The sequence below is a fragment of the Eucyclogobius newberryi genome, unplaced genomic scaffold, assembly GCF_026437365.1.
Source record: "Eucyclogobius newberryi isolate DKJ021-1_F unplaced genomic scaffold, fEucNew1.0.hap1 SCAF_12, whole genome shotgun sequence".
Taxonomy (NCBI): domain Eukaryota; kingdom Metazoa; phylum Chordata; class Actinopteri; order Gobiiformes; family Gobiidae; genus Eucyclogobius; species Eucyclogobius newberryi.
In genome coordinates, this window is record NW_027315746.1 from 4,847,908 (window position 1) to 4,874,768 (window position 26,861).

The 26,861-nt window shown below is 47.7% G+C and overlaps 3 protein-coding genes across 3 annotated transcripts; all 3 read right to left on the reverse strand.

The window, feature by feature from the left end:
• On the reverse strand, positions 1–13,660 carry LOC140355758 (uncharacterized). The gene is made up of 19 exons (XM_072440412.1): positions 13,586–13,660; positions 12,621–12,714; positions 12,216–12,406; positions 11,973–12,059; positions 10,710–10,860; positions 9,495–9,656; positions 8,374–8,483; positions 7,676–7,781; positions 6,919–6,947; positions 6,748–6,839; positions 6,560–6,674; positions 5,604–5,774; positions 5,333–5,403; positions 4,974–5,141; positions 4,026–4,144; positions 3,602–3,800; positions 2,356–2,554; positions 1,240–1,283; positions 1–118 (listed from the first exon to the last, which is right to left on the reverse strand). The coding sequence occupies exons 1-19, from the start codon at positions 13,658–13,660 to the stop codon at positions 1–3; spliced, it is 2,301 nt and encodes a 766-aa protein (XP_072296513.1).
• A 962-nt stretch (positions 13,661–14,622) lies between these two features.
• LOC140355759 (E3 ubiquitin-protein ligase parkin-like) lies at positions 14,623–18,748 on the reverse strand. The gene is made up of 7 exons (XM_072440413.1): positions 18,584–18,748; positions 17,935–18,050; positions 17,524–17,660; positions 17,327–17,388; positions 16,520–16,756; positions 16,329–16,446; positions 14,623–15,507 (listed from the first exon to the last, which is right to left on the reverse strand). The coding sequence occupies exons 1-7, from the start codon at positions 18,746–18,748 to the stop codon at positions 15,404–15,406; spliced, it is 939 nt and encodes a 312-aa protein (XP_072296514.1). The 3' UTR covers positions 14,623–15,403.
• Positions 18,749–19,125: 377 nt separating this feature from the next.
• Positions 19,126–26,714, reverse strand: LOC140355960 (E3 ubiquitin-protein ligase parkin-like). The gene is made up of 11 exons (XM_072440629.1): positions 26,626–26,714; positions 25,724–25,887; positions 24,598–24,790; positions 23,953–24,059; positions 23,087–23,170; positions 22,438–22,553; positions 22,027–22,163; positions 21,830–21,891; positions 21,023–21,259; positions 20,832–20,949; positions 19,126–20,010 (listed from the first exon to the last, which is right to left on the reverse strand). The coding sequence occupies exons 1-11, from the start codon at positions 26,630–26,632 to the stop codon at positions 19,907–19,909; spliced, it is 1,329 nt and encodes a 442-aa protein (XP_072296730.1). The 5' UTR covers positions 26,633–26,714; the 3' UTR covers positions 19,126–19,906.
• Positions 26,715–26,861: the final 147 nt, after the last annotated feature.

Below are 26,861 nucleotides of genomic sequence, written 5' to 3' on the forward strand. Positions count from 1 at the left end.
TCACTCCTGCTCTCGGTCCTGTTCCGTCTTCTTCAGGAGCAGAGTTTTGACCTGGAGCAGCTCTGACCTGAGGCTCTTCACCTCCTGCTTCAGGCTCACGTCCTGAGGCGCCGGGACTCTGTGGAAGACGTTCAGAGTTTAGACTTCACAGAGTTTAGAGTTCACAGAGTTTAGAGTTCACAGAGTTTAGAGTTCACAGAGTTTAGAGTTCACAGAGTGCCGTTTAATGTTATTGATAATATGCCACTGCTCTAAACATGTTCTGCCCCTGAACTCATGACCAAAAGTGACCTCTCACCAGGAGCTTCTGTGTTCTCCCTGAGCATTGGACCGTTCTGCTTCGTTTCCTCGACATTTCTGCTTTGTTTCCTGGACCGTTCTGCTCTGTTTCCTGGACCGTTCTGCTCTGTTTCTTGGACCGTTCTGCTCTGTTTCCTGGACCGTTCTGCTCTGTTTCCTGGACCGTTCTGCTCTGTTTCCTGGACCGTTCTGCTCTGTTTCCTGGACCGTTCTGCTCTGTTTCTTGGACCGTTCTGCTCTGTTTCCTGGACCGTTTCCTGGACCGTTCTGCTCAGTTTCCTGGACCGTTTTGCTCTGTTTCCTGGACCGTTCTGCTCTGTTTCCTGGACCGTTCTGCTCTGTTTCCTGGACCGTTCCGCTCAGTTTCCTGGACCGTTCTGTTCTGTTTCTTGGACCGCTCTGCTCAGTTTCCTGGACCGTTCTGCTCAGTTTCCTGGACCGTTTTGCTCTGTTTCCTGGACCGTTCTGCTCTGTTTCCAGGACCGTTCTGCTCAGTTTCCTGGACCGTTCTGCTCTGTTTCCTGGACCGTTCTGCTCTGTTTCCAGGACCGCTCTGCTCAGTTTCCTGGACCGTTCTGCTCAGTTTCCTGGACCGTTCTGCTCAGTTTCCTGGACCGTTCTGCTCTGTTTCCTGGACCGTTCTGCTCTGTTTCCAGGACCGCTCTGCTCAGTTTCCTGGACCGTTCTGCTCAGTTTCCTGGACCGTTTTGCTCTGTTTCCTGGACCGTTCTGCTCTGTTTCCTGGACCGTTCTGCTCTGTTTCCAGGACCGTTCTGCTCTGTTTCCTGGACCGTTCTGCTCTGTTTCCTGGACCGTTCCGCTCAGTTTCCTGGACCGTTCTGCTCTGTTTCCTGGACCGTTCTACTAAAGCCTCACAAACCAGAGCTGGTTCAGCCTCTGCAGCTGAACGTTCATCATCAGGAGAGAAGAAGAACTCACCCTGACGCTTCCCGCTGCAGAAAGAGGAACTGATCCAGCGTTTCCTGAACACAACAGACGTAAGACGAGTTGTTACAGGCCAAACTAAATGTGTTAAATTTAAACCTTTTAAATTCTCAACAGTAAAAATGCTCCTAAAGGTGTTTTACTGTTGAATTTTGACAAAGACCAGCCCTTAAAACACACCAAACTTTTATTTATTTGTATTTATTATTTATTAACCTTTATTTAAGCAGTTACAAATTAAATTACAATAAAAAAAAATATTTATTTAAACAAGTGCGTTGCCTGGGGCAACTTTATCTTGGACTTAATGAGACTTTTGTCACAAGGATTTGATGAGATCTAATTCTGAGCCTGATTTATGAAAGTTTTAACTTAAAAAATTAGGAGCTATTTGAATTTTGAGGCCAATTTTCAGACAGCTCTAGTTTACTCAAAAAATATATAAGAAATTATTTTTTTAATTTATGTTCATACCAGAAAATTCCGTTTTTAAATCACAAATAGATTTAAAAAAAAAAATAAAAAAATCTATTGGTAATTTAGAAACTGAATACAAAATCTGAATTTTTAGGCCAATTTTCAGTCGGATCCAGTTTGCTCAAAAACTACAGTAAAAAAAAAAAAAAAAATCAAAAATCCTCTCAACAAAAAAGGGGGAAAAAAGGAAATCTTGCTCTGTCCAATTGTTCAGATTTACTCATGTTTATACCTTCAGGAGCCGATTGGAGAAATCAGTTTTTATGTCACAAACTGCAAAATTTAAATTTTTAGGCCAATTTTCAGTCGGATCCAGTTTACTAAAAAAACATGGTAAAAAATGTTTTTGTATCTAATGTATCAACAAAATGAAAAAAAAGGTTTATCTGGCTCTGTCCATTTTTCAGATTTATTGCATGTCCCAAAATAGCCGTTTTTACACATAAAATCTCTTATTTCTGTGCAAAAATATGATGTGACTAAAAACGTGCAATACATTTTTTACTAACATTTATGTGAGGAAACGACAGAAGAAGATTCAAATTGATATCTTTTCATTTAATATTTTTCCCTTTCATTTGCAGCGTCTAAAAATGTATCTCCGTGAAAAGAACGGGAGAACGCCGGACTCACCTTGACCTCTCGAGTGATCCGCGCGCGCTCTCGGTGATGGGCGGGGCGGGGGGCGTGGTCTCCCTCTACCAGCGGCGCGCAGTTCAGGGCGACGTGGCGCTGGTCGTAGAAGCGGCGCAGGACGGGCAGCGAGTCGTGCAGCTGCAGGACGACGGCCGCCTGCTGCATCACCGCGTTGGCTTTGGAGTTGTCGTGGACCCTGGAGATGAAACGGGACAAACGTGAAGGTCGAGAGAAGCTCAAAGAACCTTCTGCCAAGTCTGATGAAGCAGGACAAACGTGAAGGTCGAGAGAAGCTCAAAGAACCTTCTTTCGAGTCTGATGAGGCGGGACAAACGTGAAGGTCGAGACAAGCTCAAAGAACCTTCTGTCGAGTCTGATGTTGGGGAGGTCTGTCTAAAGCCACAGTGTGTAATGTTCTGGAAGTAGCACGTCGCTGGTATGATTCCATGGAAATAGAAAGCTAAACCCACAATCTGAACGTTCTTCCTGGCGATAGACAAGTCTTATGCCGCAGTGTGGAATATTATAGACAAAGGAACGGCATTTCCATGGAAACAAGCAGGAGGAGGAGGAGCACAAAGTCACATGTTTAGAGGGAAATCTGATGGAAAAACATCAGAAATGTTGGACTGAAGTAACTTTAGAACTGTGTACTTGGGCCTCAGAACTCCAGCCGTGGACACAATAAATGGATACTTCTGGAACGTACATCACAAAGAAGTGGATGATAAAAACATCACCAACGATCGAGGACTGGACTGACATCGGGACAGACATCAGGCAAAAGGACTTGATCTGGGCGTTGGCGCTGGACAGCGCCGTGACGTTCATGTGATTTCATCTGTTCTGTGCATTCAAACACGCTGGAGGAGGCTCCTCAGGGCCGAGGACGAGTCAGGTTTGTGGAGATGCAGCTGCTCACAGTGAGAACATGTCTTTATGTAGAGTTTAGAGCGAGAAGAACCCAAACTTTTATTTTAGTCTCAAAATGTTATGTTCTGGGACTAGTTTGATCTTATTCCTCACTTTTTAAACTTTTCACTGTTTTGGAAATAAATATCTAAATTTATGAGGCTCAAATGTTGAACCTCATCATTATTTTTATCTTTATCTTTATTTTGATCTTATGGCTTCAAGTCCTTTCAACTGGGAACATCTCGTCTTTCGGGTCGATTAATGGAAGTCGCGGAGCTTTGTGCCCGTTTGTGTTTTCGCGCGGCTGCGTCCGGACGCGACCCCTGACCTCTGGAAGGTGTCGGTCACCATGGCGATGAGCAGGTTGACGCAGAGGATGGAGGCGGCGGCGAGGAAGGTCCCGCAGAGGAGCGGCGCCATGACGGGGTCCAGCGCCTTCAGGGACGTGTAGTCGTACTCGTCCACCAGGGTCATTCTGTAGAGCGTGAAGAGCAGGTCCCCCACGGTGAGCATGGAGGGCGCGGCCCCTGTCACACATCATACATGACCTTTTATTATTGTAGCATTTTCACTGTAAACGAGACACTCAATATTCAACACGATAGGATCTACATTTGCTGCTGTGGTAGCGTCATTTATTTCATTAAATGTATTCACAAAATAACCATGGTCACGTTTAGGCTGTATTACAGGTCGGGGGGGCGGGGGGGCTTAGGCACCGAGGTCAGTAAATAATAACAAGTGTGAGTGACCTCCAAAGATGATCCAGAAGCTGCAGGCGTAAGGGATGAAGATCTCTGCGTACAGGAACAGGAAACGCATCACATCTGCCGCCACTTTCCCCAACATCACGATGAACGGACCCATCAACCTGAGAGAGAGGAGGAGGAGGAGGAGGGGAGGAGGAGAGGAGGAGGAGGAAGAGAGAGGAGAGGAGGAGGAGGAGAGAGAAGGAGGAGGGGGAGAGGAGGAGGAGGAAGAGAGAGGAGAGGAGGAGGAGGAGAGAGGAGGAGGAGGGGGAGAGGAGGAGGAGGAAGAGAGAGGAGAGGAGGAGGAGGAGAGAGGAGGGGGAGGAGGAGGAGGGGAGGAGGAGAGGAGGAGGAGGAAGAGAGAGGAGAGGAGGAGGAGGAGAGAGGAGGAGGAGGGGGAGAGGAGGAGGAGGAGAGGAGGAGGAGGAGAGAGGAGGAGGAGGGGGAGAGGAGGAGGAGGAGGAGGAGAGGAGGAGGAGGAGGAGGAGAGGAGGAGGAGGAGGAGAGGAGGAGGAGGAGGAGAGGAGGAGGAGGAGGAGGAGAGGAGGAGGAGGAGGAGGAGAGGAGGAGGAGGAGAGGAGGAGGAGGAGAGGAGGAGGAGGAGAGAGGAGGAGGAGGGGGAGAGGAGGAGAGGAGGAGGAGGAAGAGAGGAGGAGGAGGGGGAGAGGAGGAGGAGGAGGAGGAGAGGAGGAGAGGAGGAGGAGGAGAGGAGGAGAGGAGGAGCAGGAGCAGAGGATTAAATATCACCCTAATGGATCCAGATTGAAATGTTCCAATGTGTTCCTTTAATATTAAACCCTACATCTAACTATGCAGCCGAGTCCAAGTCCGAGTCCAGGTCCAGGTCCAGGTCTTAGTACATTTTATCAAGTCAAGTCTCAAGTCATGAAAACAGTTCTTTTGACATCATCTCGTCAAACGCTGTTGCCATGGCGCTGTGGGCGGAGTCACCTGAACGCTCGCACGTATTTCATGAGGCGGAGCCAGAGGAAGATGACGGCGACGGAGAACAGACGCAGAGTGGCCACGTGGAGCAAGTCGGACGGTCTGACCACATCCGCCACGTGCACCGCCGTGGACACGCCCAGGAGGCAGTACACCAGCCAATCAGAGAGGTTCCTGACGACAGAGAGGACCAATCAGAGGCCGGGAGGTCAGCGCACGCACCCCACAACAAGACGGTCCCGGGTTTGAGTCCCGACAGCGCTTTCATGTGGAATTAGCATGTCACTCACACCTTATAATATAAAAGTAACTAAAATAAATGGTAATAAAAGTCACATTTCGGGATGATTCAAATAACGTCTTACCACAAGTCGCGGCTGTAGTTTCCTCTCATGTTCTGAACAGACTTCAGCTGATCCTGCAGGAACACTCGGTCCTGAACACGAGAAGAGGACAGAAAATCACACACAGAACATCCACAATTCATCCGACCAATTACAAGAAGGCCTCAGACTGCCCTGACACGCGATTGGCTGACTCTAAACCTGAAGACTCCGCCTGTTCCGCCGTTGAGTCGAAAACTCGGCCTGAAGCCTAAATCTATCTTAAAGGATTTGCTCGGTTCCATCCTCTGACCTGGGGCCACATGGGATGGCAGCAGCGCAGGTCGTCCTGGATACGGCGCTGCGCCCACTTCCTCTGGAGGCGGAGCTTCCTGTTTGAGCGGCGGATGTCGATGACCTCGCGGAGCACCTCCTCCAGCGTGAAGAGCAGGGCCACGACGGCGAGAAGCACGCGCCACCAATCCTGAAAACAACAACTTCGTTTAACAGCGAGTAACTCTGGCCATAGAGCTCCCCCTGCAGGCCCCAGGTGAAAATACACCATCAGAAAAGAGTGAAAATGTGAGTGTGTGGGTCTGTTTCTTGGATCCAAAGTGGACCCTGACCAAAGCAGTCTGGCTCTTGAGCGCCAAGTCGACTTTACCTCCGCAGGAGCTCCGCCCACAACCGGATGATTGGATGAGAACGCAGACTCGAGACGGCAAAAAGCAGACAGAAACGTACAAAAGAATCATTCCTCACCAAACGCTGACTTGATCTCGTGCTAAAGCGCCATATTTCCACCGATGCTAACCTATATGTCGAGCCTTGGCAAAACAAAGCTAGCAAAGCACGTTAGCATCAGCCGTTTTCTGTTTATCGATGCACGGCACTCGCTTTGTCAAGAGCCAACATATGATATTTCCAGGTCATAATGGTTCTACTATTAGCATTAGCATTAGCATGACATAAAGAGAGGTTCAAACGCGGCGTCGAGGCTTTGCAGAGAAGTTAACCAAATGAGGCAAAAGCTCGTGATAAACAGGAAGTCGTTTTCTGTTTTCAATCTAGCTTTAGCCACGTCTCACACAAACTTGGAATGGCCTCAGCATCATTCAAGCAGGATTTAGACTTTATCGATGAAGAGAACATTTATTGTGTTTGGTGTGTTTCAGTGGCTCACGATGCAGAGCCGCGACCGCGACATGAACCGCAGCGAGCGCAAAAGCTCCATGACGACCAGGCGCTCTAACGCGCAGTGACAACCACCTGCGGCAGGACGTATCTCTGCGGAGAGTCCCTGGTCACCGACACGGAAATGGCCACCGTCGTCCAAGAAACGTTAAACAGGAAGTTCAGGATCAGCAGAAGCCACGCCCCCTTCCTGGAAACAAAATAAAAGGCTGTCGATTCACACGTTTCACAGAAGCGACATATTTCCGTGTCATTTGCCCGACCGGCCGTAGAGGTCCCATTTGACCTGGATGAGTTTGAGGAACACGGGGTTCATGATGAGGTCCAGTTTGCCCCGGTGCACCAGCACCTCCAGCTGCGACACAAGTATACATGATATCTATACTTATATATATATATTACACATACATGAGTGTGTGAAGTATGAGACTCACGGGAGACGTGGGGTCCCTCAGGGCGGCCTCTGTCACAACACAAACATACAAGGGACAGTAACAAGCTCAAAGTTAGGAAATCAATAAATATCCACGTTTATTGATAGTTATTAATGTGGCTGGGAGTTATTCATAATCATTTTAACAGTTCACACTCCCTTTTGAGCGAGCCGCGTCAAGGATTTTATGTATGTGCAATTTATGCTTATGTTTTGTAGACAGTTTTTGTGTTCCTGTGTTCTGCAGTTACAAATCATACTTCTGCTCCAAATAAACTTAGATTAATTTGTTCTGTCATGGATTTACTAAATGAACATTATATTACATGCGTGCACGGTGGCAAAGGCTCCCAAGAAGGAGATCATGGGTTTGATTCCCGGACCAGACCATCATCACATGATGTCTCTGGGTGGAGTCTGCATGTTCTCCCCGTGTTACTGTGGGTTCTCTGGCTCCTCCCACCGTCCAAAGACATGAATGTGTTAGGTAAGATTGGCCCTAGTGAATGAATGTGAGAGTGAATGTTTGTCTGTAATGTCTGTGTCTCTGTGTTGACCCTGCGACGAGTTGCCCCCTGTCCAGGGTGTACCCCGCCTAAGGCCCCAAGTCACTGGGATAGGCTCCAGTCACCCGCGACCACGGAAGGGAACAAGAGGCAGAAAATGAATGAACATTACATTACTAAAACTAAACAGAATTAGTTGACAAATTCTTGACTAAAAATCCTAACATAGTCCAGCGGGGGGCGCTCTCATACCCGCGCTGTGAGGGGCCACGGGCTCCGGCTCCAGGAGGTTCAGGTGGAAAAACTGCTGTCGATTGATCGTGTCGTGAACGTGGAACTGACTCAGGGCCAGCTCAGCCTGAGACAGAAGGAACAACAGTCACGTCATGAATGAACGTTCTTTTTATCTTTGTTTATTTTCACAAGTCGCATAAATCATTAAGACTGTAGTCGACTAAAAGCTCTCAAAACTATTACTGTAAATCTTTCTATGATTTGACCATGTTCTGTACCAAAAGAGCTCTGAAAAGACCACGAGCTCAGGCAGTTACACGTGTTAAAACAGAAAACACTCTTAAACTGTGAATTTCTTTTTCAAAAGCAGATTTAACTAATAATAATTTTTCCTTTCTCAGGACCAGCTGGGTCTGAACCCTGAACCAGGACCAGTCGGGTCTGAACCAGGACTAAAACAAGCCTAAAGCAGAATTAAACCAGTACTAAACCAGTAAACAAGAGAAAATATATTTTGTCTTCGGCCGATTCAGATGGTTTGGAGGGCCTGATCTGGCCCGCAGGCCGCATGTTGAATAGGCCTGGTCCAGACTCTATAGCCCGATACATTTATCCATAAGTCCTGGGTCAGAAGCGGTGACTTCTGCCACAGCTGCCCTGGGACAGACCGGCATACTGAACTGTAGGATTTTGAGACACAAGATGGAGGCCGTTACCACGGGCGACATGTGGCTGATGAGGGCGGTGATGCAGAGCTGTCCGTCAATGTCTGTAAGTCCCGCCTCCGCGCCGAGCTCCAGCAGCGCTCGAGCCGCTGCACTGCGCTCTGAAACCAGACGGAGACAGCAGGTCTAAACCGAGTCTGAACCGGGTCTGAACAGGGTCTAAACTGGGTCTAAACTGGGTCTAAACCGGGCCTAAACCGGGTCTAAGCAGGGCCTAAACCAGGTCAAAACCGGGTCTAAGCAGGGCCTAAACCAGGTCTAAACCGGGTCTAAGCAGGGCCTAAACCAGGTCTAAACCTGGTCTAAACTGGGTCTAAACCGGGCCTAAACCGGGTCTAAGCAGGGCCTAAACCAGGTCTAAACCGGGTCTAAGCAGGGCCTAAACTGGGTCTAAACCTGGTCTAAACAGGGTCTAAACAGGGTCTAAACCGGGTCTGAACCAGGTCTAAACCAGATCTAAACCAGACTTAGAACCTTAGACATGTTTCCACTGGTTCACTTTGAGGCTCTGGACAGTCCTAAAGAGTCTCTACTCTCTCAAGTGAACCGTACCGGGCCATTTAAGTGTTCTAAAGTGGGCCAACCTTTTTATTGGCTCCTGGAACATTTTGGAGCGAGATGATTGGACAAGAGAGAATGCAGACTCATGTGAAAACAAAACAGAAAAAAGTAATAATTTGTCACGCAACGTTATCTCATGCTAAAGCGCTGTATTTCCACTGATGCTAACTTATATGTCGAGCCTTAGCAACACAAAGCTAGCAAAGCACGTTAGCAACAGCCGTTTTCTGTTTATCGCCGCGCGGCACTCGCTTTGTCAAGAGCCAAAACATGACATTTCCAGGTCGTAATGCGTCTAACATTAGCATTAGCATTAGCATGAGGTTCAAACGCGGCGTCGAGGCTTTGCAGAGAAGTCAAAGAAATGAGGCAAAACTGTTCCTGTTTTTACGCTCGCTTTAGCCACGCCCCTCACACACACACACTTGGACTTACTAAACATCTTTCTGTGACTCGCTGAGATCGGCCTCGGGATTAAAAAGTACAATTGAAGTACATTTGAAGTTAGCGTCACGATGTGGGGCCGGCGCGGTCGTGGACGTGGACCTCACCCATGTTGGCGGCGAGCTGCAGCGGCGTGCGGCGCTTGTGGTCCACGGAGCTCACCGACGCTCCGTGTTGGACCAGGACCCGGACGGAAGCCACGGCGTCACATTTAGCGGCAAAGTGAAGCGGCGTCTGGCTCTGGAGGAGGGTCCGGGACTCGGGGTCCGCTGAGGGCCACGACCAAGGCTGTGGTTAGACTCTTTGTGCTGTGGTCATTACGATGTTTGTCCAGGATTATTCAGGAACCAAACACATGATCGTCGTGAGAGAACGTTTCAGCTCAAATTATGATCATTTCTATTAAACATTGAGACTTTTTACATTAGAAACCAAAATAAAGCATGAAATATGGGACTGAGAATATCTACAAATAAAGTGTGTTATTCATGAACATCTTTTTAGTTAAAAAATGCCACTGTCTTTGTTGTAAAAGGACGTTTGTGTGTTTTAGAACCGGTTTAGTCCAGATAACAATGATGAGAACAAAATACAACAGTTATTTATTATAGTGGAGACGATTAGTCTATGAGACAGTGACCGCTTTCATCTTACTGGACACTTTAAGAATATTTAAATTACATCCAAACCACAGAATCTTAAGTGAGTAATTGAGGTTCAGATGAATGTAACATGTGACAGTGAGTGGAACATGGGGTGTCAATAATCATGAATAATGGTGAATAATCATGAATAATCATGAATAACGATGAATAATCATGAATAACGGTGAATAATCATGAATAATCATGAATAACGATGAATAATCATGAATAACGGTGAATAATCATGAATAACGGTGAATAATCATGAATAATCATGAATAACGGTGACTAACGGTGAATAATCATGAATAACGGTGAATAGCGGTGAATAACGGTGAATAACGGTGAATAACGGTGAATAACGGTGAATAGTCATGAATAATGGTGAATAACAGTGAATAACGGTGAATAATGGTGAACAGCTGTGAATAATGGTGAATAACGGTGAATAACGGTGAATAACGGTGAATAATGGTGAATAACGGTGAATAACGGTGAATAACGGTGAATAACGGTGAATAGCGGTGAATAACGGTGAATAACGGTGAATAACGGTGAATAACGGTGAATAACGGTGAATAACGGTGAATAACGGTGAATAGCGGTGAATAACGGTGAATAACGGTGAATAACGGTGAATAGCGGTGAATAACGGTGAATAGCGGTGATGTTTCTGACCGTGTCTCTGCAGCAGGAACAGCACCATGTCGCTGTAGTCCAGGGCCGAGGCCACGTGCAGCGCCGTGACCCCAAACTGATCCGGGGTCAGAAGGTCAGAGCCGCGGTCCAGGAAGAAACGCATCACGTCCACACTCCAGGCGCGAGAGATCTAACACAGAACGCTCTTAGATCCAGAGCTCTAACACAGAACGCTCTTAGATCCAGAGCTCTAACACAGAACGCTCTTAGATCCAGAGCTCTAACACAGAACACTCTTAGATCCAGAGCTCTAACACAGAACGCTCTTAGATCCAGAGCTCTAACACAGAACGCTCTTAGATCCAGAGCTCTAACACAGAACGCTCTTAGATCCAGAGCTCTAACACAGAACACTCTTAGATCCAGAGCTCTAACACAGAACGCTCTTAGATCCAGAGCTCTAACACAGAACGCTCTTAGATCCAGAGCTCTAACACAGAACGCTCTTAGATCCAGAGCTCTAACACAGAACACTCTTAGATCCAGAGCTCTAACACAGAACACTCTTAGATCCAGAGCTCTAACACAGAACGCTCTTAGATCCAGAGCTCTAACACAGAACGCTCTTAGATCCAGAGCTCTAACACAGAACACTCTTAGATCCAGAGCTCTAACACAGAACACTCTTAGATCCAGAGCTCTAACACAGAACGCTCTTAGATCCAGAGCTCTAACACAGAACGCTCTTAGATCCAGAGCTCTAACACAGAACGCTCTTAGATCCAGAGCTCTAACACAGAACGCTCTTAGATCCAGAGCTCTAACACAGAACGCTCTTAGATCCAGAGCTCTAACACAGAACACTCTTAGATCCAGAGCTTTAACACAGAACGCTCTTAGATCCAGAGCTCTAACACAGAACGCTCTTAGATCCAGAGCTCTAACACAGAACGCTCTTAGATCCAGAGCTCTAACACAGAACGCTCTTAGATCCAGAGCTCTAACACAGAACGCTCTTAGATCCAGAGCTCTAACACAGAACACTCTTAGATCCAGAGCTCTAACACAGAACACTCTTAGATCCAGAGCTCTAACACAGAACGCTCTTAGATCCAGAGCTCTAACACAGAACGCTCTTAGATCCAGAGCTCTAACACAGAACACTCTTAGATCCAGAGCTCTAACACAGAACGCTCTTAGATCCAGAGCTCTAACACAGAACGCTCTTAGATCCAGAGATCTAACACAGAACACTCTGAGACACATTAAACTGATCACTAAACATGGGGGTGTGGCCTTCACCTCGTGTAGAACGGTCTGTCCAAAGCGGTCGCTGCTGTTCGGGTCGGCTCCGTCTGAAATCAGCTCGTCCAGAAGGTCCAGGTCCACCTGAACCACACATTTATTAAGATCTTTCCCGACATCTGCTGTTACGGGGTCTGGGGGGTTCTGAGAGCTTCTGGGGGGGGGTCTGGGGGGTTCTGAGGGTGTCTCGGGGGTCGGGGGGGTTTAGGTGGGTCTGGGGGTCTCGGGGGGGGGTCTGACCTGGTCCGTCTCTTGGTCGTGAGCTGCCAGTTCTCTGAAGTGGTTCAACAGTCTTTTGTTGAGGCTCCGGGTTTGGTCCTGGTTCAGTTCCCGGTTCAGAGCCTGGTCCTGGTCTGGTTTCAGGTTCATGCTTGAGTCCAGCTCGTCGTCTGCGTCTCGGGCCAGTCCTCTGTATCGCTCTGGTGTAACTCCTACAGGTCAGACACAGAGAGAACATGCAAACACAGGACGGACACACAAACTAAATCATCTCTGAAGGAGCGGCTCAAGAAACACAAATATCTTTCCATTTGAATTCATCATTTCATCACATTTCATTCACTCAAAGCTCTTCTGTAGCCACAGCTGCCCTGGGGCAGACTGAGGCTGCCACTGTCACTCACAACACGTTCACTTGTGTTTTACCCAAGAGTTTGTTCTTCCTTTGCCTCCAGCGGCTGCAGGAGAACGAGGCCCAACGAGCGGCCGACTTCACCACAGCTCCAACCGACTTCAGACTCTGCAAACAGAGACAAGAACCATGAACCACAGAGACAAGAACCATGAACCACAGAGACAAGAACCATGAACCACAGAGACAAGAACCATGAACCACAGAGACAAGAACCATGAACCACAGAGACAAGAACCATGAACCACAGAAACATGAACCATGAACCACAGGGACAAGAACCATAAACTACAGAGACATGAACCATGAACCACAGAGACAAGAACCATAAACCACAGAGACAAGAACCATGAACCACAGAGACAAGAACCATGAACCACAGAGACAAGAACAACAGAGACGCAAACCACAGAGACGCAAACCACAGAGACATGAACCACAGAGACATGAACCACAGAGACAAGAACCACAGAGACATGGACCACAGAGACATGAACCACAGAGACATGAACCACAGAGACATGGACCACAGAGACAAGAACCACAGAGACATGGACCACAGAGACAAGAACCACAGAGACATGAACCACAGAGACAAGAACCACAGAGACATGAACCACAGAGACATGAACCAGAGAGACAAGAACAAGAAGTGTTGGGACCACTGAGTTGGTCAAACCAGAGGAGTGTTGGGACCATGAGACGTCAAACCAGAGGAGTGTTGGGACCATGAGACGTCAAACCAGAGGAGTGTTGGGACCATGAGAAGGTCAAACCAGAGGAGTGTTGGGACCACTGAGTTGGACAAACCAGAGGAGTGTTGGGACCATGAGACGTCAAACCAGAGGAGTGTTGGGACCATGAGACGTCAAACCAGAGGAGTGTTGGGACCATGAGACGTCAAACCAGAGGAGTGTTGGTTTCACACTTTCACACAGATGGACAGAGACAAAGACAGAATAAACTCTTGAGTTCAGACCTGCTCAGTCCTCGTCCTCGCGTCACTTTGGTCTTCTTGTTTTGCCACGTTCAAACTCTCTTCTTTCAGCTCCATTTCCAGACCTGGATTCTCGACTCCCCAAAGTCCAGAACCAGAACCAGAACCAGAACCAGAACCAGAACCAGAACCAGAACCAGAACCAGAACCAGAACCAGGGCCTAGACCACGGCTTCGTCCAGTCCGGTCCATGGCAGTGTCACACGGTTAAAGCTTCGCTCTGAAGCCGCATGTTTCTAACTGAAGCGTTTAGTGAAAACACAACAATAAAAGAGGGAATGATAAATGTGTGGGCGTCGCCGCAGTTCAAAGGTCACGGAGTCTTATCTGATGAACTCCAGCAGCTCTAAACACACCGTCAGCAGCTCAGCACTCAGATACTTACATGAAAGTATTGAAGTACTCGTTTAAAAATGTGCTTTAAGAGATTAAAAAAAGGTAACGTTTCTGTAAAACTGTAAAAGAGTTAAATGTATGTTTTTGATGAATAATAATAAATACAAAATAAAAAACAGCTGCTGAATTGATTTTTATATTTTTTATTTGCTCAAGGCAGAAACATAAATGTGCTAAAAACAAACAAAAACGAACCCATTTCAGAGATCTCAAACCCAAGTACAAATACTCAAGTTTGCAGTAATTGTACTTTTTGTTTAAGATTGTTGTTCATGTACTTTGAGCTTAAGTCTGATGTGGACTTGGTTTGGTCCAGTTTTAGTCCTGGTTTGGTCCCGATTTGAAGGTTTGAGCGAGTGTGAACGCAGCCTTCATCGTCGGTAATCAGATTAGTCGGACAGTAATCTGACTACGACTGAAAAGAGCACATACAGTGAGATGTTGCATGCATAAAAAATCACTTTCTTGGTTCTGTATTGATCGTATAATGAGTGGAGCCGGTTTCCTTGTTTATTTGGTGTTTTCAGAAGAAATGTTAAATGTTTTTTCCTTTGTCACTTATTTCCGTGACGACGTCTATATTTATCTGCAGAACATCCAGGAAAGAAACAGTGAGAAGAGACTTGAAAAAATACATGTTTATTTCTCATTTACAGTTTGTCAGAGTTAAAAGAGTCGACATACATAAAACAATGTCATTTCCATTGACTTTGATATGTTTTATAAATGATGGTAGAAATATGTCGACTGAAGACTGCCACAGCAACTTTATTTATGAAGCTTTAAAACAGAAGTGTCAAACTCATTTTGGACAGAAGATGTAAATAGCTTTATACAGCGTAGTAATAGTTCTTTGTGGACACTGATGATGCAAGTCCATGTTCATGCATCTGCAGCATGAATCACGTGTGATGTGATTTCTGATATGAAAAACTCAATATGAGCTCAGTATTTTTATAGTTAAAGCTGATCTTAGTGAAAATTGTGTTTGTGTTAGCTCCACGTTAGCTCCACGTTAGCTCCACGTTAGCTCCACATTAGCTCCACATTAGCTCCACATTAGCTCCACGTTGGCTCCACGTTGGCTCCACGTTGGCTCCACGTTAGCTCCACATTAACTCAAGGGTTAGAGTTAGGGGAGGGGCTGCAGCAAAGGCCAGTGGGACTTGTCGTTCTAGGGATAAATATACTATATATCTATCAGAAACTATCTATCAGGGGGGCTGGAGTTTGACACGCCCACTTTAAAGACTTTAACATTTACAGTGAGTCGGTCGTTTCCTTCAGGTTTCGAGTGCAGTGGTTATAATCATGATTTACATGATTATCACATGATTTACATGATTGTCACATAATTTACATGGTTTACATAATTGTCACATGATTGTCCTGTTGAACTGCAGCTCAGTGAAACCAGTGGTTTCCCATACAGTCTCTGTTCCAGGGCGCGGCACAGACCCAGCACCACTCGGTCCGACACAGAGGACAGGTCATGTGACTGCAGCCGCCTGAAAACACATGATCAAACATTAAAATCATCTTACATCACAGTAGAAGCTTTTGGGTGTTTTTGTTTCAAGGTTTGAAGTCAGGGGGTTTGACCACAAAACCTTTCTGGTTTTCCTGTGTGGTTTGTTGAGAAAAGGCGTCAGAGGAGCTTGTTGCTGCTCAGATCTGTGTTTATGGTCGCACCTCTTTCACTCAGCAGCGCTCAGACCCAACGACCCACTGCAAATATCAAACATGCCTGCGATCGAACACAGCCATGGGGATTTAAACTCATGTCTCTCCTGAGGGGATTTAAACTCATGTCGTCCTGAGGGGATTTAAACTCATGTCTCTCCTGAGGGGATTTAAACTCATGTCCTCCTGAGGGGATTTAAACTCATGTCCTCCTGAGGGGATTTAAACTCATGTCTCTCCTGAGGGGACTTAAACTCATGTCTCTCCTGAGGGGACTTAAACTCATGTCTCTCCTGAGGGGATTTAAACTCATGTCCTCCTGAGGGGATTTAAACTCATGTCTCTCCTGAGGGGATTTAAACTCATGTCTCTCCTGAGGGGATTTAAACTCATGTCCTCCTGAGGGGATTTAAACTCATGTCCTCCTGAGGGGATTTAAACTCATGTCTCTCCTAAGGGGACTTAAACTCATGTCTCTCCTGAGGGGACTTAAACTCCTGTCTCTCCTGAGGGGATTTAAACTCATGTGTCTCCTGAGGGGACTTAAACTCATGTCTCTCCTGAGGGGACTTAAACTCCTGTCTCTCCTGAGGGGATTTAAACTCATGTGTCTCCTGAGGGGACTTAAACTCATGTCTCTCTTTACCGTTCTTCTGCACGGGAGCGCCACACTGTGGACAGGGTTTGGTGGACTCTTTGATGAACTGCAGTGAGTCTCGATCCCAGCGCGAGCGCAGAGACGCTTCAGTGTCCACGGGGAAACTCTGAGGGTCAAACACATCACGTCTTCAGTAAACACGCACAGAGCGACCAATGAGGAACTGTGCTCGTCCTGACCTGTCCAGTGGGCGTGGCCTGTGCGGCCGGCCCATCCCCCTCCACAGTAGAACACGCCCCCTGGTGGTAGTCCTGACGACAGTCTCTACAGAACACGAGGCCACAGCCCACTCTGACATCACACTGGACTCTGCGACTCTGGGCCACGAGCCCCGCCCCACAGCCGACCCCGGGACACAGCAGCCCGCCGAGGCCCAGGACGCACTGCTCTGCACCGAAGAGGAGGAAGCGCTCGTACTGCGGACCACAAATCATCATGAGAACCACTTCCTGCTCCTGAAGACGCACAACAACAAAGCTCCGCCCCCTAAAGCTCCGCCCCCTAAAGCATGTTTGTGCTCTTTTGGGTGTTTCTATGACGCTGAAATGTAGAAAACAGGACTCTGTTTAAGGAAAAACAAAACGTTTTGACTCTCATCCAAGAGTCATTGTCAATCTGAGAATCAAGACCCGGAACTCAGATATTTATCCAATTGTGAGAAGGCCCCGCCCACCAGAGTCCAGATGATACAAATCAATCTTTTTCTACAATGGAACCCTCCTGGACGGATGAGGAATTACACCCACATGTTTCCTGACTCTTTTTTCCATGGAATCTGTTATATTACACAGTAGGGCATTAAACCTCTCCATCGCCATGGAGACTGTTCAGAAGGACAGTTTTAACTAAGCGTCTGACTTATGCCTGAGGCGGGGCTTGATTGTGTTCGTGCTGCAGCAAGTACATGAAGTGAGTTTGAACATTTCCCATTTCCATGGAAACAGGCAGTTAGTCAAGTTACTGTTCAGATCTGCGGAGAGGCTCACCTGTTCTTGCCCCAGGATCCTAAAGTGATGCAGTTCTTTGATGAGAGAGTCTTCACAAGCGGCTGAAACACACAGACTCTTCTTACAAACGCTTCGAAACCCAAATATCACAAGTTCTGAACAAGTCAAACAGAACGAGTCGTAATAATGGCCTGGATCAGACGTTTGTGTCACGTCGTCGTCCTTGGCGACCGTACCGGGGCAGGGCAGCGTGTAGCCGAGCTCCTGGCTGTAGACGAACCGGCGCTCGTTCAGCCGCGTCTGAGCGTAACCACGGAAACAGTCCAGGCAGATCACGTGACGCTCGGTGCAGGGGAAGACCACCACCACGTCCCTGAGACAAACAGACGTCACAAAGAGGCTCCGGCGGCGTGTTTGTGGCGAGCGGCGTGTTTGTGGCGAGCGGCGTGTTTGTGGCGAGCGGCGTGTTTGTGGCGAGCGGCGTGTTTGTGGCGAGCGGCGTGTTTGTGGCGAGCGGCGTGTTTGTGGCGAGCGGCGTGTTTGTGGCGAGCGGCGTGTTTGTGGCGAGCGGCGTGTTTGTGGCGAGCGGCGTGTTTGTGGTTGTGGCGAGCAGCGTGTTTGTGGTGAGCGGCGTGCGCGACACTCACGTGACGTCCGTGCAGGCGATACACGGGACCTCTCGGCTGTTCAGAGTGACCAGGTCCAGCCCCACGGAGCGGTCGTCCTGCGAGGTCGGGTGGGACGCGCACTTGAAGAAGAACTCCTGCGAATACAAGGAGCGCCACTGTCACCGCCACCGTCACTCACTCTTTTATAAACGCCACAAAACAACGATTACGTCCAATTTAAAGAAATGTTTTACGCCGATAAGAAGCGGGAGACGACCACAATCCACGGCTAAAGGTTCATAATCGCATAAAAGATGAGACGAGTGACACAAACAACCGGCTCTAGAGGTTCCACGGTTCTAGAGGTTCCCCGGTTCCAGGGGTTCCCCGGCTCCAGGGGTTCCACGGCTCCAGAGGTCCCACAGTTCTAGAGGTCCCACAGTTCTAGAGGCCCCACAGTTCTAGAGGCCCCACAGTTCTAGAGGTCCCACAGTTCTAGAGGTCCCACAGTTCTAGAGTTCTAGGGGTCCTACAGTTCTAGGGGTCCTACAGTTCTAGGGGTCCTACAGTTCTAGGGGTCCTACAGTTCTAGGGGTCCTACAGTTCTACAGTTCTAGGGGTCCTACAGTTCTAGGGGTCCTACAGTTCTAGGGGTCCTACAGTGTTAGTGGGATGATCTGAGCCTCACCGCGTCGCCGCCGTCGCAGCCGTCCGAGAGACACACTCCGCAGATCCGACCCGGAACCTGCACGTCGTCCCAGCAGGTGGGGCCCTGCAGGGAGGAAGAGGAACTGCGCTCACGTACAGAACAAACGTGAACATTCAAATGTGACTTTAATCTGGATTTAATCATGAAAAGCTAAACATGTGGTTTTCATTTATATTATAGAGCTTAAGTCTGATGTGGACTTGGTTTGGTCCAGTTTTAGTCCTGGTTTGGTCCCGATTTGAAGGTTTGAGCGAGTGTGAACGCAGCCTTCATCGTCGGTAATCAGATTAGTCGGACAGTAATCTGACTACGACTGAAAAGAGCACATACAGTGAGATGTTGCATGCATAAAAAATCACTTTCTTGGTTCTGTATTGATCGTATAATGAGTGGAGCCGGTTTCCTTGTTTATTTGGTGTTTTCAGAAGAAATGTTAAATGTTTTTTCCTTTGTCACTTATTTCCGTGACGACGTCTATATTTATCTGCAGAACATCCAGGAAAGAAACAGTGAGAAGAGACTTGAAAAAATACATGTTTATTTCTCATTTACAGTTTGTCAGAGTTAAAAGAGTCGACATACATAAAACAATGTCATTTCCATTGACTTTGATATGTTTTATAAATGATGGTAGAAATATGTCGACTGAAGACTGCCACAGCAACTTTATTTATGAAGCTTTAAAACAGAAGTGTCAAACTCATTTTGGACAGAAGATGTAAATAGCTTTATACAGCGTAGTAATAGTTCTTTGTGGACACTGATGATGCAAGTCCATGTTCATGCATCTGCAGCATGAATCACGTGTGATGTGATTTCTGATATGAAAAACTCAATATGAGCTCAGTATTTTTATAGTTAAAGCTGATCTTAGTGAAAATTGTGTTTGTGTTAGCTCCACGTTAGCTCCACGTTAGCTCCACGTTAGCTCCACATTAGCTCCACATTAGCTCCACATTAGCTCCACGTTGGCTCCACGTTGGCTCCACGTTGGCTCCACGTTAGCTCCACATTAACTCAAGGGTTAGAGTTAGGGGAGGGGCTGCAGCAAAGGCCAGTGGGACTTGTCGTTCTAGGGATAAATATACTATATATCTATCAGAAACTATCTATCAGGGGGGCTGGAGTTTGACACGCCCACTTTAAAGACTTTAACATTTACAGTGAGTCGGTCGTTTCCTTCAGGTTTCGAGTGCAGTGGTTATAATCATGATTTACATGATTATCACATGATTTACATGATTGTCACATAATTTACATGGTTTACATAATTGTCACATGATTGTCCTGTTGAACTGCAGCTCAGTGAAACCAGTGGTTTCCCATACAGTCTCTGTTCCAGGGCGCGGCACAGACCCAGCACCACTCGGTCCGACACAGAGGACAGGTCATGTGACTGCAGCCGCCTGAAAACACATGATCAAACATTAAAATCATCTTACATCACAGTAGAAGCTTTTGGGTGTTTTTGTTTCAAGGTTTGAAGTCAGGGGGTTTGACCACAAAACCTTTCTGGTTTTCCTGTGTGGTTTGTTGAGAAAAGGCGTCAGAGGAGCTTGTTGCTGCTCAGATCTGTGTTTATGGTCGCACCTCTTTCACTCAGCAGCGCTCAGACCCAACGACCCACTGCAAATATCAAACATGCCTGCGATCGAACACAGCCATGGGGATTTAAACTCATGTCTCTCCTGAGGGGATTTAAACTCATGTCGTCCTGAGGGGATTTAAACTCATGTCTCTCCTGAGGGGATTTAAACTCATGTCCTCCTGAGGGGATTTAAACTCATGTCCTCCTGAGGGGATTTAAACTCATGTCTCTCCTGAGGGGACTTAAACTCATGTCTCTCCTGAGGGGACTTAAACTCATGTCTCTCCTGAGGGGATTTAAACTCATGTCCTCCTGAGGGGATTTAAACTCATGTCTCTCCTGAGGGGATTTAAACTCATGTCTCTCCTGAGGGGATTTAAACTCATGTCCTCCTGAGGGGATTTAAACTCATGTCCTCCTGAGGGGATTTAAACTCATGTCTCTCCTAAGGGGACTTAAACTCATGTCTCTCCTGAGGGGACTTAAACTCCTGTCTCTCCTGAGGGGATTTAAACTCATGTGTCTCCTGAGGGGACTTAAACTCATGTCTCTCCTGAGGGGACTTAAACTCCTGTCTCTCCTGAGGGGATTTAAACTCATGTGTCTCCTGAGGGGACTTAAACTCATGTCTCTCTTTACCGTTCTTCTGCACGGGAGCGCCACACTGTGGACAGGGTTTGGTGGACTCTTTGATGAACTGCAGTGAGTCTCGATCCCAGCGCGAGCGCAGAGACGCTTCAGTGTCCACGGGGAAACTCTGAGGGTCAAACACATCACGTCTTCAGTAAACACGCACAGAGCGACCAATGAGGAACTGTGCTCGTCCTGACCTGTCCAGTGGGCGTGGCCTGTGCGGCCGGCCCATCCCCCTCCACAGTAGAACACGCCCCCTGGTGGTAGTCCTGACGACAGTCTCTACAGAACACGAGGCCACAGCCCACTCTGACATCACACTGGACTCTGCGACTCTGGGCCACGAGCCCCGCCCCACAGCCGACCCCGGGACACAGCAGCCCGCCGAGGCCCAGGACGCACTGCTCTGCACCGAAGAGGAGGAAGCGCTCGTACTGCGGACCACAAATCATCATGAGAACCACTTCCTGCTCCTGAAGACGCACAACAACAAAGCTCCGCCCCCTAAAGCTCCGCCCCCTAAAGCATGTTTGTGCTCTTTTGGGTGTTTCTATGACGCTGAAATGTAGAAAACAGGACTCTGTTTAAGGAAAAACAAAACGTTTTGACTCTCATCCAAGAGTCATTGTCAATCTGAGAATCAAGACCCGGAACTCAGATATTTATCCAATTGTGAGAAGGCCCCGCCCACCAGAGTCCAGATGATACAAATCAATCTTTTTCTACAATGGAACCCTCCTGGACGGATGAGGAATTACACCCACATGTTTCCTGACTCTTTTTTCCATGGAATCTGTTATATTACACAGTAGGGCATTAAACCTCTCCATCGCCATGGAGACTGTTCAGAAGGACAGTTTTAACTAAGCGTCTGACTTATGCCTGAGGCGGGGCTTGATTGTGTTCGTGCTGCAGCAAGTACATGAAGTGAGTTTGAACATTTCCCATTTCCATGGAAACAGGCAGTTAGTCAAGTTACTGTTCAGATCTGCGGAGAGGCTCACCTGTTCTTGCCCCAGGATCCTAAAGTGATGCAGTTCTTTGATGAGAGAGTCTTCACAAGCGGCTGAAACACACAGACTCTTCTTACAAACGCTTCGAAACCCAAATATCACAAGTTCTGAACAAGTCAAACAGAACGAGTCGTAATAATGGCCTGGATCAGACGTTTGTGTCACGTCGTCGTCCTTGGCGACCGTACCGGGGCAGGGCAGCGTGTAGCCGAGCTCCTGGCTGTAGACGAACCGGCGCTCGTTCAGCCGCGTCTGAGCGTAACCACGGAAACAGTCCAGGCAGATCACGTGACGCTCGGTGCAGGGGAAGACCACCACCACGTCCCTGAGACAAACAGACGTCACAAAGAGGCTCCGGCGGCGTGTTTGTGGCGAGCGGCGTGTTTGTGGCGAGCGGCGTGTTTGTGGCGAGCGGCGTGTTTGTGGCGAGCGGCGTGTTTGTGGCGAGCGGCGTGTTTGTGGCGAGCGGCGTGTTTGTGGCGAGCGGCGTGTTTGTGGCGAGCGGCGTGTTTGTGGCGAGCGGCGTGTTTGTGGCGAGCGGCGTGTTTGTGGTTGTGGCGAGCAGCGTGTTTGTGGTGAGCGGCGTGCGCGACACTCACGTGACGTCCGTGCAGGCGATACACGGGACCTCTCGGCTGTTCAGAGTGACCAGGTCCAGCCCCACGGAGCGGTCGTCCTGCGAGGTCGGGTGGGACGCGCACTTGAAGAAGAACTCCTGCGAATACAAGGAGCGCCACTGTCACCGCCACCGTCACTCACTCTTTTATAAACGCCACAAAACAACGATTACGTCCAATTTAAAGAAATGTTTTACGCCGATAAGAAGCGGGAGACGACCACAATCCACGGCTAAAGGTTCATAATCGCATAAAAGATGAGACGAGTGACACAAACAACCGGCTCTAGAGGTTCCACGGTTCTAGAGGTTCCCCGGTTCCAGGGGTTCCCCGGCTCCAGGGGTTCCACGGCTCCAGAGGTCCCACAGTTCTAGAGGTCCCACAGTTCTAGAGGCCCCACAGTTCTAGAGGCCCCACAGTTCTAGAGGTCCCACAGTTCTAGAGGTCCCACAGTTCTAGAGTTCTAGGGGTCCTACAGTTCTAGGGGTCCTACAGTTCTAGGGGTCCTACAGTTCTAGGGGTCCTACAGTTCTAGGGGTCCTACAGTTCTACAGTTCTAGGGGTCCTACAGTTCTAGGGGTCCTACAGTTCTAGGGGTCCTACAGTGTTAGTGGGATGATCTGAGCCTCACCGCGTCGCCGCCGTCGCAGCCGTCCGAGAGACACACTCCGCAGATCCGACCCGGAACCTGCACGTCGTCCCAGCAGGTGGGGCCCTGCAGGGAGGAAGAGGAACTGCGCTCACGTACAGAACAAACGTGAACATTCAAATGTGACTTTAATCTGGATTTAATCATGAAAAGCTAAACATGTGGTTTTCATTTATATTATAGAAATGTAAAGTACAAGTTCAGCTTATACCTTTTCAGATTTATCTTAATTATTTTAATCATATTCAAATTTTACTGGGACAAAATAAACTAAAATGGCTTCAAACCAGAATGAAAAAAGAACAGAATTAATGACACTGAAGATTTCACGTCTGCAACAGAATTCTATCATGTCACAAAATATTTTTGATTTCACATTCAAATCGGTTAAAGACGCTTCCTGTAACTTTTCTGACGGACGCTGATGACGCTGGAGGCGGAGCAACAACTGACAAACTGTTTAAGTTCCATTTTGTCGTATTAAGTTGATTTGAGCAAAACACCTGCTCCACAGACAAACATGAGGCCATTTTAGAACGTTAAGATGATTCTCATAGTTCACTTCATCTGGTAATCAGTTGCTTTCCTCACGCTTTTACTTTTAGCGTTAGGTAACTATGGCAACTATAACTAATGACTCTTTCGAAGGCACAACACTGTAGCCCTTAGGCAACGTGACCGCTGTGTGCTCGACCGCAGAGTCACAATTTAAGCTCTGAAAAAACGGAGTGATTGGCGAGGATCGACGAAAAACGAACGAGAAACGAAAGAAGCGAAAGGCGACTCCCCGGGGGCGTTTCCGACGAGAGAACGAGCCCGGTCTCTGCGCGGGACGTGTGGTTTCTGACCTGAGTGAGCGCGAGCGTGGACCGTCGGCAGGTTTTGCAGCAGACGCGCAGCTTCCCCTCGCGCACGCCGCCGCAGCGTTTACAGAAGACGAAGAAGGAACTGCGCCCTGAGGGAGAAAGGGAAGGATGAAGGGGCGTGTCCAGCGGAGAGAGAAGAACGCCGTGTTGTTTACATTGTTTCATGTGTTTGTCTTACGTAAGAAAGAGAGAGACACTAAACTTATTATTATGACGTAAACAAACAAGAGCAAGAACTAGAGAAGAGATTTACAGTATTTTCAAGAGTATAAGTCGCACCAGCCAAAAAATACATAATAGAGAAGAAAAAACATATACAAGTTGCTGGAGTATGAAATGCAGTTGCAAGTGTGAAAATAACAAATAATATCACATATAAGTCGCTCCGGAGTATAAGTATATAAGTATAAGTATAAATATAAGTAGCACCCCGGCCAAAACTATGAAAAAAGGTGCGACTTATAGTCCTGAAAATACGGTACATGTAAGTAAATACTTTAGAGATAGAAAAAACATTGAAAATACAGAAGAAAAAAAGACAAAAACTGAAGCTAATTCAAACAATCAGATCATGATTTTTTCTGTTTTATCACATTAGTTTAAATTGTTTCTCTCTCTTTTCCTCACCTTTCTGCTCGTCGCCCTGGCCGTCCTCTGATCTCAGCTCCCGTGGGCCGTCTCTGGACTCAGGGTCTTCAGGCGGGCTCAGGTCCACGCGGGTCAGACTCACGTAGTCCTGGTTTAGACCCCGGTCCCGGGCTCCGGGGTCGGTCCGGGGCAGAACCACGTGGACCGTGCTCTGCTCCGGGAGGTCGCAGCTCTAAGAGAAGCCAAACGTGAGCGGTTAGTCCTGGTTTGGACCTGGTTTGGACCTGGTTTAGTCCTGGTTTGGACCTGGTTTAGTCCTGGTTTGGACCTGGTTTGGACCTGGTTTGGACCTGGTTTAGACCTGGTTTAGTCCTGGTTTAGTCCTGGTTTAGTCCTGGTTTGGACCTGGTTTAGTCCTGGTTTAGTCCTGGTTTAGTCCTGGTTTGGACCTGGTTTAGTCCTGGTTTAGTCCTGGTTTGGACCTGGTTTAGTCCTGGTTTGGACCTGGTTTGGACCTGGTTTAGACCTGGTTTAGTCCTGGTTTAGTCCTGGTTTAGTCCTGGTTTGGACCTGGTTTAGTCCTGGTTTAGTCCAGGTTTGGACCTGGTTTGGACCTGGTTTGGACCTGGTTTGGACCTGGTTTGGACCTGGTTTAGACCTGGTTTAGACCTGGTTTGGACCTGGTTTGGACCTGGTTTGGACCTGGTTTGGACCTGGTTTAGACCTGGTTTAGACCTGGTTTAGTCCTGGTTTGGACCTGGTTTAGACCTGGTTTAGACCTGGTTTGGACCTGGTTTAGTCCTGGTTTGGACCTGGTTTGGACCTGGTTTGGACCTGGTTTGGACCTGGTTTAGTCCTGGTTTGGACCTGGTTTAGTCCTGGTTTGGACCTGGTTTAGCTCTGGTTTAGTCCTGGTTTAGTCCTGGTTTAGTCCTGGTTTAGCCCTGGTTTAGTCCTAGTTTAGTCCTTTTACCAAGGCCTCTTTTTCATCATTCTTCATCTGATCAAACAGAACCAACAGCTGCTGGACGTGTAGAACATAAATAAACCTTCTTATTCTCAGTTAAATTGACTTCATAAAACGTCCCTAAATCTCACTTTTTAGTCACACTTTGAGGTCAGAATGAGGTCATAAACCCCGTGAGGTCGTCATGTGACCTCGTACCCTGAGCGTGGCGCCGTTGAGCAGCTCTCGCCCGGCGAACAGAACCCGGAGGCCGTCTGAGCCGACGCCCAGGCGACCTCCGACCTCCCGCTTCAGGTCGCGCACGCTGGCCTCGTCCTCGATCTCCACGGCGACCGGCGCTCCCTGATTGTAGCAAACCCACACTGAAACGAGCGGGACAGGTCAGAGGTCAAAGGTCAGAACATGTTTGTGGATAAAGTGTGAGTTATTGATGAAAATTATGACTCCAAAATATTAAATAATCCAGAAAAACATAATTTGGGCCGTTTAAGAAGCTGAAATAAAGTCATTATATTCTCGTAAATGCAAAAAATATTCATTATTATTATGTCATCCGTCTGTTTGTGTCACGTGGTATCATCCAGAAAGTCTGACGTCATTAAACGGCTCATATTCTAAAATGAACGACCACCTGATGACATCACACGGTGGGATTGAGCGTTTATGTTGTAGTTTGTTACGTGAAACGGACTGAATGTGCGTAATTACTCAGATTAGCAGCACTTTTTCGTTATTTTTACCGATTCAGACGTTTTTAGTTTCGTGTACGTCTGCTCTGTGATTGGTCCTTCACGGTCCCGGCCCCGCCCCTTTGTTATGAACACGTTTCTGATGTTTTTAACCGTTTTTACGGATATAAACATACATCACGCGTTTGAAAGTGACTAATTATGAAGATTAATCATGTATTTGTCTAAGAGTAAAGCAAATGTAGCGCTAAAGAGCTACATTTGACTAAATCTGCTAAAGAAAAGCACATTTTGCGGATGAACAGTGCGTCTCGAAACGATTGCACCGTAAAGTCAGACTTCCGCGTGTAAATAATGTTCGTAATGATCGTAATTCACGGTAAAAACAGCGCCGTGAACAGAAGATCGTACCTAGCATGGCTCGTCCTTCAGTGCAGCAGCAGCTGAGCAGCTCTGGTGCCGCGGTGCATCATGGGAGCTGGAGTTCTGTAGGAAACCGGAAGAGCGAGGCGTCAGCGCATGCGTCAGCGGCGCGACACTGCCCCCTGCTGTTAGAGTGGAAACACTGTAATAGATCCAGGATAAAAAGTGAATTTAAACTATGAAAGTTATTTTGTGTTTTTATTACGATTTTTTTTTTTACATCG